The sequence below is a fragment of the Berghia stephanieae genome, chromosome 8 (genome assembly GCF_034508935.2).
Source record: "Berghia stephanieae isolate SIO BIC M18660-M18661 chromosome 8, UCSD_Bste_1.3, whole genome shotgun sequence".
Taxonomy (NCBI): domain Eukaryota; kingdom Metazoa; phylum Mollusca; class Gastropoda; order Nudibranchia; family Aeolidiidae; genus Berghia; species Berghia stephanieae.
Window position 1 is genome coordinate 33072040 of NC_088367.1, and position 14133 is coordinate 33086172.

Consider the following 14133-nt stretch of genomic DNA (forward strand, 5'->3'; position numbering starts at 1 on the left):
TTTTTCATTTTTATTTTCTTCTAAGATTTGAAATATCAAAAAAAATATTTTAAATGGAAAAGAAAGTTTTCGTTTAACGGTAAATTGGTTCAACATTCCCATTAAAAAAAAAATAATTTAAAAAATTAATACATAAATAAAATAAAATAAATAAAACAATAAGTTAAAAAAAAAAAAACAAAAAAAAACAACATATAAATATAGAAAGAAAATTCAAAATGATATATGGAAAAGTTTCATCAGTGGTCCATACCCACTGTGGGATGAGGACTAAGAGAATGAAACCCTGAAAGAAAAGACAGATACAGAGAACATAGCTACAACTATAAAAAGACACAGATGAAGATGTCTGGAACATGTGGCCAGAAATGAGGCAATTGCTTTGCCAAAAACTGCAATCCACTGGACGGCTGATGGCAAAAGATGAGGAGGCGAAACAGGTCAAAGTGATACTAAGCTGCTAGAAGCTGTGGACTGTAAACAACAATGTAATAAACAACAATGAATATAACAACTTCAAAAAATAACAAAATACCAAACACGGAATGTTTCAATCTCAAAACCCTTCTTCAGCTAACAACAACAAAAAAAGACATAAATACATTACTAAGTTCCAGATTGACGACAGAGATATTTTGTAGGTCTTCTCTGTAGAAAAAACTAAGATTTTTGTTGTTGGCTGCAGAAGGGTTTTGAGCCCAAAACGTTCCGAGTTTGGTATTCTGTTCTATTTTTGAAGCTGTTATATTCATTGTTGTTTATTATTAAAGGAACTGGGAGACAATCGGTGGATAAAGAGCTGTAAGAAGCTGGCTTAACCTGGAATACCATCGATGTCCGTGCAGTTGACAGACAGAAGTAGAAGTTCTTGGAAGTTGCTTTGTGACTTGACGAAGGATTAAGAAAGTCAAGTCGATAAACAGGAACATCAATACCCATCTGTGTTCCTAAAACTTATGCTTTATATAATATCTGTTTTAACTTAAACCTTAATTTCACAAATCATATTTTTTTTTTTTTAACCCCAAAAAACTCCAATTTACTTCAATATCAATGAGACCTCCACTCAGTTTCTTTGGGGCATCCACTGCAAAGGATTTCATGGCATCCAAAATTGGTCGATAGCCTAAGATAAAGATAAGTTGAGATAATGTAATAAAAACATCATCAACTTTATTTATCAATTTATGAAGATGAAGACAAAACAAGTAATTTCATTTGCCCATTTATGGATATGAAGAAATATTCAAATTTGTATATCAATTCATGGACATGAAGGCATAATTAATTTTATCCATCATGTCAATTCATGGAGATTTAAAACGCATTGTGTTTTTAAGTTAGCCATTATCATACAAACTTTAACGCAACATGCTCAATATCTACTTGAAAATATATAACATAGATAAACTATACAAACATTTATCTATGTCACGTAATAGACACATTCTCTCTCTCTCTCTCTCTCTCTCTCTCTCTCTCTCTCTCTCTCTCTCTCTCTCTCTCTCTCTCTCTCTCTCTCTCTCTCTCTGTGTGTGTGTGTGTGTGTGTGTGTGTGTCTGTGTGTGTGTGTGTGTGTGTGTATTTGGATTCCATGACTTTCTACAACTTTTCACAATACAATATAATACACTACTCATCATCTGAATCCAGTAATATGCCTAGGTGAACCAGTTGCTCAAATTAGTTTTATTCCTATATTGATCAGAAAAATGACGGTTTCTATTTTTGTTCTTTAAAAAATAATATTCAATTTTCTCAATAAAACAAATAAAAATTTAACTCAAGTCTCATATCTTTACTACAGAATGATCGAAATTGATGTCACTCAGCTCTTAGTTATTGTTTTCAGCCAGACATTTTATTAGTTGTTCTCGATAAAGTGTATTAATCAAAATATATATGTTTAAGGTTACACTCTGTTTCATGTGATGGTATGTTATACATCTGGCTGATGGATGTTGTGGGTCTGTTTTTTTTTAACTAGACGCACAGCATCAATAAATCTAATTTTCATTATCAATGTTATTCTGACATAATACTGTTTAACTTTTTCAGTGCTGAGGTTATATTCGCACTTCCGTCACAAAATGGCTGACACCTGATTGAGGCAGCATGAGAATGACAAGCTAAGACAAAGTGACATTTGAATTCCGCAAAAAATCTCAATTAAAATACCGCCCCCCCCCCCTCCCCCCCCCCCCCCCCCCCTACGGCCAATTGAATGTTCTGATGAAAGAAATGATACCATTGGTTCAATTTATAGTACTTTTGGAGAAAGTAGGATTGGATAGCATTATTGTTTTTTGCCTTTCAAGACCGGGCACATTGTATGGCCATTGGCCAGTAGAACAGATTCTGTTCTGGCCATACAGAGCGGCTAATGGTACTGAAAGAGTTAAAGTTGGTGGGTCACAATTTCAATTTTAATGAGGACGTTATCTGCCAGGGGTTCCAATAGCTCAGTTGGTAGAGCATTCACTTCAAACACAAAGGGACCGAGATCAATCCCGGGTGCAGTCAAGATTTTTTTATGATTCCCCTGTCTACCCAGCTAGGCCTGTTTGATCTGGTAGAAAGTACTTTGTAATAAACTAGCATCCTATCCAAAGGATAGCAAGCAATTGCTATTGTCCATTTCATGCTATATAAACCTGGATAAACTCTGGTTCTTCGGGCCTGAAGGACTACTTTATCTCCCAGGTTAAGATAGTGCGTTATCATTCACACTATCACATGTCTGCACAATGCAATGTCCTATAACACACTGTCTTACTCTTGACATATTGCCAATTGACGTACGTCTATAAACAACTTTTATCTAATCAAAAAATTGCTGTGATCACTTTTCTACAAGTTGAATGATATTGATAATTCAGCATCCATAGGAACAGTAAACACGCTTAAAGCGCTAAACTTGTTTTGTAATGATTGTACTCTTTATCTGTAATCTGTTTTGTTTCTCTCTCTCTCTCTCTCTCTCTCTCTCTCTCTCTCTCTCTCTCTCTCTCTCTCTCTCTCTCTCTCTCTCTCTATCTATCATCTATCTCTCTCTCTCTCTCTCTCTCTCTCTCTCTCTCTCTCTCTCTCTCTCTCTCTCTCTCTCTCTCTATCTATCTATCTATCATTTATCTATCTATCTATCTATTCCACAACTTTATCCCATGATGTTCATTTTGAAAAGTTATTACTCCTTCCACAATTCTACCGTAAGAAACCAAGATTGGATTATTTGGCATTTTGAATTGCTTATTGACTAATTAACTTACTACTAAAAATACTTTTCTCAATACTTTAAATCAGTATTTCGATATAATTTCATCCAGAACATTAATAATCAATTCAGTAATAATAGATTCTTTAACTCCTGCATTGGAAATTTCAAACGAGTTCCCAATTATGCTTCACAACCTTGAGAGAATGCATTGGGGATGAGTTGAAATGTCGAATGCCGGAGGTCAAGAATCAGTTGGGAGAGCATTCGCTTCACTTCACTCGCAGAGGGGCCACGATCAATCCCAGCTGAAGTCAATATTTTTTTTCCGACCCCCTGTCTATCCAGCAAAGATTGGGTAAGATCTGGCAGAAAGTACTTTATAGACTACTGTCCTGTCCAAAGGGTAACAGGCAATTGCTATAGTCCATTTCACTCTACAGAAACTGACATAAACTTTGTCTCACGAACCTGATGGCTCTGAAAGACACCTTTTTTTCCACTTTGGAGAAAAATTAATTGGGAAGAATAAAAAGTTTACAGAATACTGTTTAATTTTTTCATATATTTATTTTTAAAAATAATTCAAAACTGACCTGTGTATCGACAAATGGTGGCATCAAAAGAATCCTCTATGACTTGCATTGTTGGTTTGGGATTTTCTTTCAAGATTCTAGAAATGATTGTGAAAGATTGACGGCTATGATAAAGGAAACATGCACCATAATGGCTATAATAAAGGAAACATGTACGGTACATTGTACTGTGACATGTTTTATACTTTTTCCTTCAATATATGTTGGACCAACTTTTACAAAATGGTGTTAAATAAGCAATAAAAGCATGGAGGAAAGAATGGAAACCTAACTTTTTATATTACTTCCACATGGAGATATGTTGACTGTTGACAATTGATTTACAAAGCTCTGATGAAATCCACTTGGTTGCAATAATTTACAATTGCTTGACAAAGGTTGCTTTACACTTGATGAATTGTTGACTTTATTTCAAAACTACAGCGTGAACAGTCTTTTATATATATATATTATTTTTATACTTACCACAATGTTGGAGTCAGTCTACATCGATATTTCAGGCCTTTTCAGCCATCGTCAGGACTGTGTGTTACATGAGTTTAGTTTGTTGTGTGTTGTTGCTTGTTGAAGTGGTTCCGTAGGTTTGTAGATGATTAATAAGTGCTTCTGGCGATGTGGACAACTATTGTACATCTCATTTTTCGTGTTGAGTGTGGCTTCATGGAGGTCTTTGATTATAGTATATCCACATCGCCGGAAGCACTTATAAATCAACTACAAACCTAAGGAACCACTTCAACAAGCAACAACACACAACAAACCAAACTCATGTAGCACACAGTCCTGATGATGGCTGAAAAGGCCTGAAACATTGATGTAGACTGACTCCAACATTGTGGTAAATATTAAAACAATAATTCGCTCCATTGCTACATGTCGAGCACTAATCGTACCATATTTGTATCCCAACACGATTCAATATATATATATATATATATATATATATATATATATATATATATATATATATATATATATATATATATATATATATATATATATATATATATATATATATATATATATATATATATATATATATATCAGGTGAAAGTATAAAAACTGGAAAAGTTTAGAAGCCTGTCACTGAAAGACTATAAATGATGTAACTCTGAAATTTTACGATGATCTAATCCATTTATTGAAATGTGTTATTCTCTTTTAACAACAAGAGATGAAGTGAGTAGAAAAGTGCCAGAAGACAATAGAGAATTTAAAAATGTTCGCGGCGGTGATGGGGTTTGAACCCGTGACCTTATTGGTACAACAACTCCGCCTGGCCGGTGAGAGCGTGACTCTACCGTATCCACGAACCAAAAAATTTGTACCAAACTCAGGTCATTCATTACTAGAGCCCTCACTCACCAACTACTGGAGACCACGGGTCCAACACACAACTACCGCGAAGTTAGCTGGCCAGCAATTAAGCTTAATAGCCAATATTCTCAACACAAACATATAACATAGAAACATTTGAGACATTGAGTATGCTCTGGTATATGGGGTGAATTTTTAATTCAGAAAAGTGAGTGGAGCAGGCACTTATGTTGGTAACAACAAGAGATGAAGTGAGTAGAAAAGTGCCAGAAGACAATAGAGAATGAATTATTTTCGTTTAAGCAAGGTGTGTGGTGTTACAAGTGTGGGAGGTTGCCCTGTCTTGTTGAAAAACAAATGACGGATCAGGATAAAATGAAACAAAGACTGGAATAAGTTGGGTTTTTTTTCTAAAATGTTACATAATTTTGTGCATGCACTTTTTTGGTTGACATGTCGATTAAATATAATCTTGTTCTTCTATGCAAACTTACTCCATCATACACTACACTTCTTTTATAGAAAACATATTACTTTCATGGTATTCAGCAAAGTCTATATATATATATATATATATATATATATATATTATATGTGTGTGTGTGTGTGTGTGTGTGTGTGTCGGAGAGTGTGTGTGTGTGTGTCTGAGTGAGTGTGTGTGTGTGTGCGTGTGTGTGTGTGTGTGTCTGAGATAATATTCCTAACAATTTGTAAAACACAAATTTACTATTAAATATCTATTTTTAAATGTACTAGATTGAAAAGAAAAAATAATTGACAATTGAAAATCCCAGGTTTAAAAAAACTTCAAGATAGACGAGAGTTCAGTCTAAACTAAAGAGTAATAAGTAACTGTTAAGGCTCATCTAATGCTATAAAAACCTGGATGAACTTAGCCTCACCCAAACATGTTCATGACTTGTCCAGAACTACAAAAACCACACTGAGCTCCATCTTTCTTGGCCAGTCTATCTTGGATGGGGTGAAGACCTGTGCGAGGGTTCCCTAGACCTTCAACGGTGGTGATGTCATGGCCGTCACATGAATATAGTGGCAACAAACACTAGTAGAGAGAGAGAAGTGGTGGGGGGGGGGGGGGGTGAGAGAGGGATGGAGACAAAGAGAGAAAAAATATTTCATATATATATATATCTAAAATGAGCACTCTATGAATAGAATCTGGTGAATAAATTACGACATATTATTATTTCCAATCGATTATTAACCTTCGGATCTGTAGGTCTTGTGTTCAAATCCTGTTCTGGGTGGCACAAAGTTGAGTCATTGGAAAAAGCTTTTTACTCACATTTCCTCACCACACTCAAGAGTAAAATGAGTACCTGTTCGGCATCAGCATTGGCTCGTCGATAAAAAAAAAGGTGTCATGTCTGGTCCCAAAATCTTGTTGAGTGCTTTAAGCACATTAAGTGGATATTGTGCTATAAAAAAAGCTTCAGTTTTTTAGGGGATGTTTAAATTAAAAATCTCCATTTTATATGAAAGATACAATCAATTTCTTTTTTGTTTTGTTTTGTTTGTATGTTTTTGTGTTGTTTTTTTTTACTCTTTTCCTTGTAATCAAACCACTAACCTGTAAATTGTATAAAGAATTTGCAAGATTACAGATGTTTATGGTACCTCTGTACATAAAGAATTTTAGACAAAAAAAGCGGAACCAACTTAACTATTTAATATAATTTGCTGGTGACATGAATCATTTGCAAAGCAGACAAAATTAGGTAACATTGGCTATATTATATACACATGTTCCCTATTTAAAATATGTACAGTAGAATGCGCTGGGGCTGAATTTCATTCATGAGACTTTGGCTTTAGAGTAAGCATATTTTTTTTTTTTAACTTCTATTCTAATCCTTGTTGTCGAACACTGAATATCAGCCTTCAGTGCAGGATGATGAAATGTGAAAAAACATGGAATGGTTACAGTCTCTAGAAAAGAGATGATAGATCATAATATATGAATATTAAGTCTTTCTGAAGAACTACGACCATCATTTCATGACAATTAAAAATTGCGGGAACAGACATTGATGCTTGATGAAATCTTAAGACAAAAATTGGTGCTTGATTGACAAGGCTGACTTTTGTAAAACATTGTTGTATTTTTTTATCTACTTTGCTTCCCGTTGTACCGTTCACAGCTCTCCAACTTTAATTCATTGATAGATCTTTTGACTCTCTAATCCTTGTCACAATTTTATTCACTAGAAAACAAATAAGTTAAATCTTTAAAAATACTTACAGAGTTTACAGTGTAATCAATTTTCTCCTCCAACACAGGCTGAAACAGGTTGATTGACACCAAACACGCACCGCATCCACCTTCGTAACACATCCCTTTGGTGCCCATTGACAGCCTTGTTTGGCGCAGATAGTGAACCAAAGTGGTCGATGCAGCATATTCATTGCTTACTGGGATCAATGAAAATGAGAATTAAAAGAATAAGTACAAAACTCAAAAAAAATCTGAAAGTTAGGCCTCCCCCCCCCCCCCCCCCCATAGTGACAGATTAAAAAACTAAAATTGAGCTTTTATACAGCGTAATATCCACTCAAAGTGCTTTATAAGGGGTCCCTGGCCATTTAGGACAGGACATGATGCCTGTTAGGCAATGTTACAATTTTTTTGGACAGAGACAGCGCTGTTGACAGCCAGGTACTCATTTTACACCTGAGTACGGTGAGAGAATGCGAGTAAAGAGCCATCTCCAAGGACTCAACTATGCGCCGAGTGAGGCTCGAACCCAGGACCCTCTGATCTGAAAGCGAGTGTCATAACACTAGACCATATTATAGCCGCACAGGTTAATAGGTTGTCATCATGCAAGGTCTAATGTGAATAGAGATAAAGATAAAGGGAGTAAGTCTTGACTCATGAATGAACAACACAAAACAAACAACGTTTCAGCCCTTGGCCTTTATCAAGTAAACACAGAATACATATATATTTATATTAGATTGTCATAATAATATAGGCAAAAATTTGTAAATGTGTGTGTGCGTGTGTGTGTGTGCAATGTAAGAGAGAGAGAGAGAGAAAGAGAGATGAAAAAGTATATACACATTTCAAGAATAAGGTAGGGGGAAGATGGAGGGGGGTTTGGGGGGTGGTAATAGAAGAATAATAGCAATAGTGTTATTAGTGGTCCCCTACCTCCATTGTTAAGATATTGAAAAAAAAAAAAAATTAAAAATTAATTATTTAAAAAAAAAAAAAAAAGAGAGAGAGAGAGAGAGAGAAAGAGAGAGAGAGAGAGAGAGAGAGAGAGAGAGAGAGAGAGAGAGAGAGAGAGAGAGAGAGAGGGAGAGAGAATGAAAGTGGGAGAATGGGAGTGGAAGGATGCGTTTCAAGTTATATCTAAAATAGAGGAGAGTAATAAATTACATTTAAAATGTATATATATTTATATATAATAACACTTATAACACTATTGCTGTCTAGTATTCTTCTATTACCCCCCCCCCCCCCCCCCCCTCATTCCCCTACCTTATTCTTGAAATATATATATACTTTTTCATCTCTCTTTCTCTCTCTCTCTCTCTTCCATTGCACACACATACACACACACACACATACACACACACATACATACACACACACGCACACACACACATTTACAAATTTTCGCCTATATTATTATGACAATCTAATATAAATATATATGTATTCTGTGTTTACTTGATAAAGGCCAAGGGCCGAAAAGTCGTTTGTTTTGTGTTGTTCTTTCATGAGTTAGACTTACTCCCTTTATCTTTATCTCCATTTTATTGACTCATTTAGGCACCTCTATTTATTAGTTCTAATGTGAATATCTTTGGAGCAGGAATCTTGCCTAAACTGACAGTGTGGTCATAACATAACTTTACAGAGTACCAGCTGTCCAATCAAAATTTAAAAAGCTAGGATTTCATTCAACAAGGGGGACCTAATAGCTCAGTTGGTAGAGCACTCTCTTCACACGCAAAAAGGACTGAGATCAATCCCAGGAAAAGTCAAGATTTTATTCCGACTCTCATGTCCACCTAGCAGAGATTGCGTAGCTGAGTCTGTTAAATGTGACATAAAAGTATTTTGCAATAGACTAACATCCTATCCAAAGGATAGCAAGCAGTTGCTATTGTCTAAATAAACCGAGATGAACTCTGGCTACATGGGCCTAATGGCTCTTTTTGTGTTCAATGCAACCCATCCCTGTTGTGACAATTTGACCATGACCAAACAACAAAATATTTTGTTCACATAAAAGTAAAAGTTGTCCATCAAGGTCATATGTGGACTGTAATCTGAAAATGGTATTAGTATTGTATCAGGGTGAACCAAGTATCAAAAAGTTTGTTTTTTTTATAAATTATGGAAATAACCAGAGTAATAAGATATTGGTTTTGTCAATTTAAAAAAACGGTGTCTATTGTCTTCAATAAGTTCGAAAATGAACCTCAGGACAATTATTTTTACTTCGTATTTTAAAATAAATGTAAATCTTACCTGTGCACTTTTTCCCATTGACAGTAAAATTTATGGAATTTGATGCTTCTTTCAAATTTTGGGCTCTAAACTTGAAGAAATGCCCACAGTTCACACAATCAGCAGCATAAACACCACCTTCCAAGGTTTTTTTGGTCGGCAAATGACTGTTCAGAATAAAAGAAGGGTTTTCACAAAATTTATATGTGGGTGCAATGGTGAATTCAATTAATTTTTTTGCTTTGCAATGCGGCTCAAAATCTCTATAATGACAATATCTCAGAATTTCTCAACAATTTATTGCATCCCAATGTCAGTGAAAAAAGGGGGTCTTGAGCATTCATTTATCTATTAATTAATTATTAATTAAACCCATTGCATGGATTAGTATTATGGTGCATGGCATTTTCTAACCACCCAAATGTCCACGGTGAACATACTAATTGAAAGAGTTGCCAGACAGAGGAGCTTTTGGAAGGGCTCCCCATAATGGAATTTGTCCTCATCAGACAGTTGTTTATAAATAGCGAATGCAGTCCCAGAAAAAAAACAACAGCACAATGGTTTCTAAACTGGCACCATTTTGTAACTTTGCCACCAACTCTAGCTTGTCGAGCCATTTACTAATATCGGCTGTCGTTATTGCCAAACATGTCTGTCAATAAAGAAAAACGATTATTGGCAGACACCTGTCTGGCAATAATCAAAAGCTTGGCCTTTTCGTTATTGTCAGACACATAGGCAGAAAGATTTTATGCAAAATGCTAAACTGAAAAATACCAAATAATCTGAAAAAATGCCAGTGGTAATTTGTGTCCTAAATCAGTTAATATCAAGTGATATTTAACACAAGTTGAAAGTAAATAGTGCTCAAATGCCAAATCTAGCTTTTTAAAAAAGCAAATGAATCAATGAAATGTAAGTTTTTGACACTTTGAACTGAAAATGTCAAACTGGCAATTTTCCCTTTTTCTTTTCAACCAGCAAGAAACTTGTTAATGAACAAATCGGTTCACAGTCCACCAACCATTAAAAATGTCAATACCTACCTACCTGTTAACTTTATTGATCTTATTTTGTTTCTTTAATTTGTTCATTCTGACCACAATTTTGGGGATATTGATGATGGCAGGGGATTTGTTTATTTCACGGATGAATCCCTAGGCCTACGTGTTGTTCACCCCAAAACCGACCACACCTGTTTTTCTTTTCCTGTCTTCTTCATTCAAAACAATACAATTTATTATCACACTTCCTCAAAACTAGATCCAACAACATATTTTTCGAATCAGAGATGAAAATAACTATCAAAACAAGGAAGCAAAGATGGTGGGAAACTATCATTTATTATCGGTGTGGATAGACAGCTCAGTGGGTTAGACCACCTTTCATTTTGTTCCTCTTTGCTGCACTGCTTCGAATCCGCTCGTTCCCACTTTTTTTTTTCTTTTAACTTCCCAAATGATGTTAATTGTTTTCCCCTTTGTTCTGAGCAGGATTTTAAAAATTAATTTAATTTTTTTCTTTCTCCGATAATCATTAAATTTTAATTAATTATAATTTTACTCTAATTATTAGTTCTGTTCTGGTTTTTTTTTCTCAAAAATGTGTTAGTTATTATTATTACTATTATTATTATTATTATTATTATTATTATTATTATTATTATTATTATTACTATTATTATTATTATTATTATTATTATTATATTATTATTATTATTATTATTATTATTATTATTATTACTATTTTATTTATTTATTTATTTAATTTTCTGTCTGACCATTTGATCGCCCTCTGAAATTTTTTGTTTGCTTTTCAATTATTTATTCTTTTAGTATATACTTTTTGAGATCGGAGTGGTGACGAATATGATAATTTGCAATATTCTATAGAAAGGAACCAAAAGAGAAAGAGAAAAAAAAATTAAAAGAAAAAAGAGGGGTAGGGATGGATGGCAAATTTATCATTTGCAACGCTCTGTAGAAAGAAAAAAAAAAAAAAAGGGGCGGAACACGGATTCAAACACACAGCGTCGATTCTGACAAGCCTTCTAAGGCACACGACTTAATCATTCACATGACACCCACATGAATGTCGATGCATAGTGTATATGTAGTAACCTATTATCCATCAACTGATTTATTGTGGGTTAATCTTATGCTTTTATTGATAATTTACTTCTTTCTATGTGCATTACGAAACTTTCCATATTCTAGAATATGAATGTTTATAAGAGTGGAGTTTCAAAAACATGTCTGCGTATAACCATTCATCATTTTTGCCAGACAGATGTCTGCCAATAAGCATTCTCATTGTTATTGCCAGACAAGGTATCTGCCAATAATCGTTTTTAATCACAGTGTTACTAATATCGCAGCTTGTCTCTGTGTCCTCAAATTCTTCACGATATCGGTCAATTTTACTGCAATTTCTGGACAAGATATTGATGGAGCCGAAATAGCAATAACAAAAACATGAGTTTGCAAATCTAACGCTTCTCCGTTTATTTCTCTACTGATCACACTCACATCCCTCTCGCACCACTTCCGCTCTTACGTTCAATACAATAAATTGTGTACGTATATATTCGATAGACTTGTGCACACAAATCATCACAATATACCAATATCTAATGTTGCTTTCCATCAGGTCTATTAGAGTAAAGCAATATCTAGTCAATAGTAGGAGGCCTTCCGAAAGTTCCTCGTGCTAGCATTTCTTTCAATTTGTGTTTTCACCGTGAATCTATTGTCATGCGTTTATTTATTCAATTTGTCAATCTATAGTAGCATTTAAAAACTCTAGAACAAACCTTGATAGATTAGTGAAAGTTTAAATTTTCCTAAAAACGACCATTGTTTTGGTTTTCCGCCGCCAATTTGTTTTGTGATGTATTGAAAGTCGTCCTGTTTTTTTCTGTTAGGGTTAGCTCGAGGTCGGAGGATTTTTTTTTTCCTATCAGGATTAGTCATAAGTCTTAGTAAAGGTGCTTGGGTGTTTGTTTTTCCGATTGTAGGGTTAGTTACAGGTCTAGTTATATTTTTTTCTTAGGGTTATTAATTTGAGGGATTCCTTTCCCTTTTACGAGGAGCTTGCGGAAGGCCTCCCAAAAATTAACTTTGGAGTGAGAAATTCCAAGTTTGTCTAATATAATAGTGTCTAATTTGAGGAGATTTTGCTTCAAGTTGGACTCTGACAAAACAACTTACGGCGATGAACAGGCAGGACAAGCAACATAGCCTGATTCCATATTATATTCGTGCTTTCCAGGCATTTCGAAGTTATACACGAAAAAAAAAATCTAAATAATTATTATTGACCTCACAACCACCACCGATAAACAGAAGAAAACTCTGCTATAAGCTTTAATTTGACAGTCTGTTTCTGTGTAAACACATGAGGTCACAATAGACTACCTACTTTTACTGTGAAAGTCTAGGTATTAACTACTAGTTATTGGGATCACATGATCTGCAAATCATATGACTGTATCCATAGATTTATAAATAGTAACAGATAGGATAAGCTGCGAGTCGATAACATAACACACTGGGGATGCACGCCATTAGCTCCAAGACCCTCACTCGCTTTAGTTCAGATGCGCTGGTTAAGACTTAACATGACTTACATGACTTAAGGCCTTTTGGTTCCTAATTATCCGATCGGGACGCTTCGGCTGCCTCTCTAATCATCTGTGTCCTTTCCTTCCACAGTTCACGGTCTTTTGCTGTGGATGCTAATTTTATAAGGTCTTCCTTTGATGTTAATTCTGTGTTATTTTGAAGGCGTTTTAGGTCTCGATTGAGGAAATTATAAATTGACGTGGATGGTCTGCATTTCTTGTGTCCAGATGGTGTGAAAAAAAGTATTCATGGCTTTATTAGCTGGTATATTTTCATCTCTTCTGAGTATTCCCAAGAAGCCACCATCTTGCCTCCAGGAGTTGAATGGATAAGGGTCTTTCAATACATTTTTCATACAGTATTTTATTGCTGATTTTTTGTGGGGTATCGTATATTCAGAACTCTTCTCAGTTGTTTTCTATGGAATCTATCTAATCTTTGCTCTTCGGCTCCAGTCAGTGCCCATGTTACGCAGTTGTATATAAGCACGGATTTTACAAGGGTTGTGTATAATTCAATTTTAGTATTTAATTTTATTTTATCTTTTCTAATCCATATATGTAATAATTTATTCAGTGCAGCCGTCGATAAACTTTTTCTTTTTTTTTTCTACATCTTCCTTATCTCTTATTAATGATCCTACTTTTTTCGTGGCTCTCCATCCATCTTCTTCCTTGACAATAATGTTACATCTGTTTTGTCACAGACAGATTAAGACTTATCGTGTCAATATTGTGTCCTCTCTCTCTCTCTCTCTCTCTCTCTCTCTCTCTCTCTCTCTCTCTCTCTCTCTCTCTCTCTCTCTCTCTCTCTCTCTCTCTCTCTCTCTCTCTTCTCTCTCTCTCTCTCTCTCTCTCCTCTCCTCTCTCTCCCTCTCTCTCTCTCTCTCTCTCT

The 14133-nt window shown here is 34.9% G+C and overlaps 1 protein-coding gene across 1 annotated transcript in view; it reads right to left on the reverse strand.

Annotated features, from left to right (window-relative positions):
• The window catches only part of LOC144978533 (uncharacterized), a 52073-nt gene extending 38871 nt beyond the window's left edge, over window positions 1-13202 (reverse strand). The window contains exons 1-6 of the mRNA XM_078924724.1: window positions 12826-13202; window positions 9635-9780; window positions 7391-7560; window positions 6030-6190; window positions 3811-3887; window positions 1044-1126 (exon numbers count right to left, since the gene is read on the reverse strand). Coding sequence (XP_078780850.1) covers window positions 1044-1126; window positions 3811-3887; window positions 6030-6190; window positions 7391-7560; window positions 9635-9780; window positions 12826-12890 — 702 coding nt within the window. The 5' untranslated portion in view covers window positions 12891-13202. The remainder of the gene's footprint in view (window positions 1-1043; window positions 1127-3810; window positions 3888-6029; window positions 6191-7390; window positions 7561-9634; window positions 9781-12825) is intronic.
• Window positions 13203-14133: the final 931 nt, after the last annotated feature.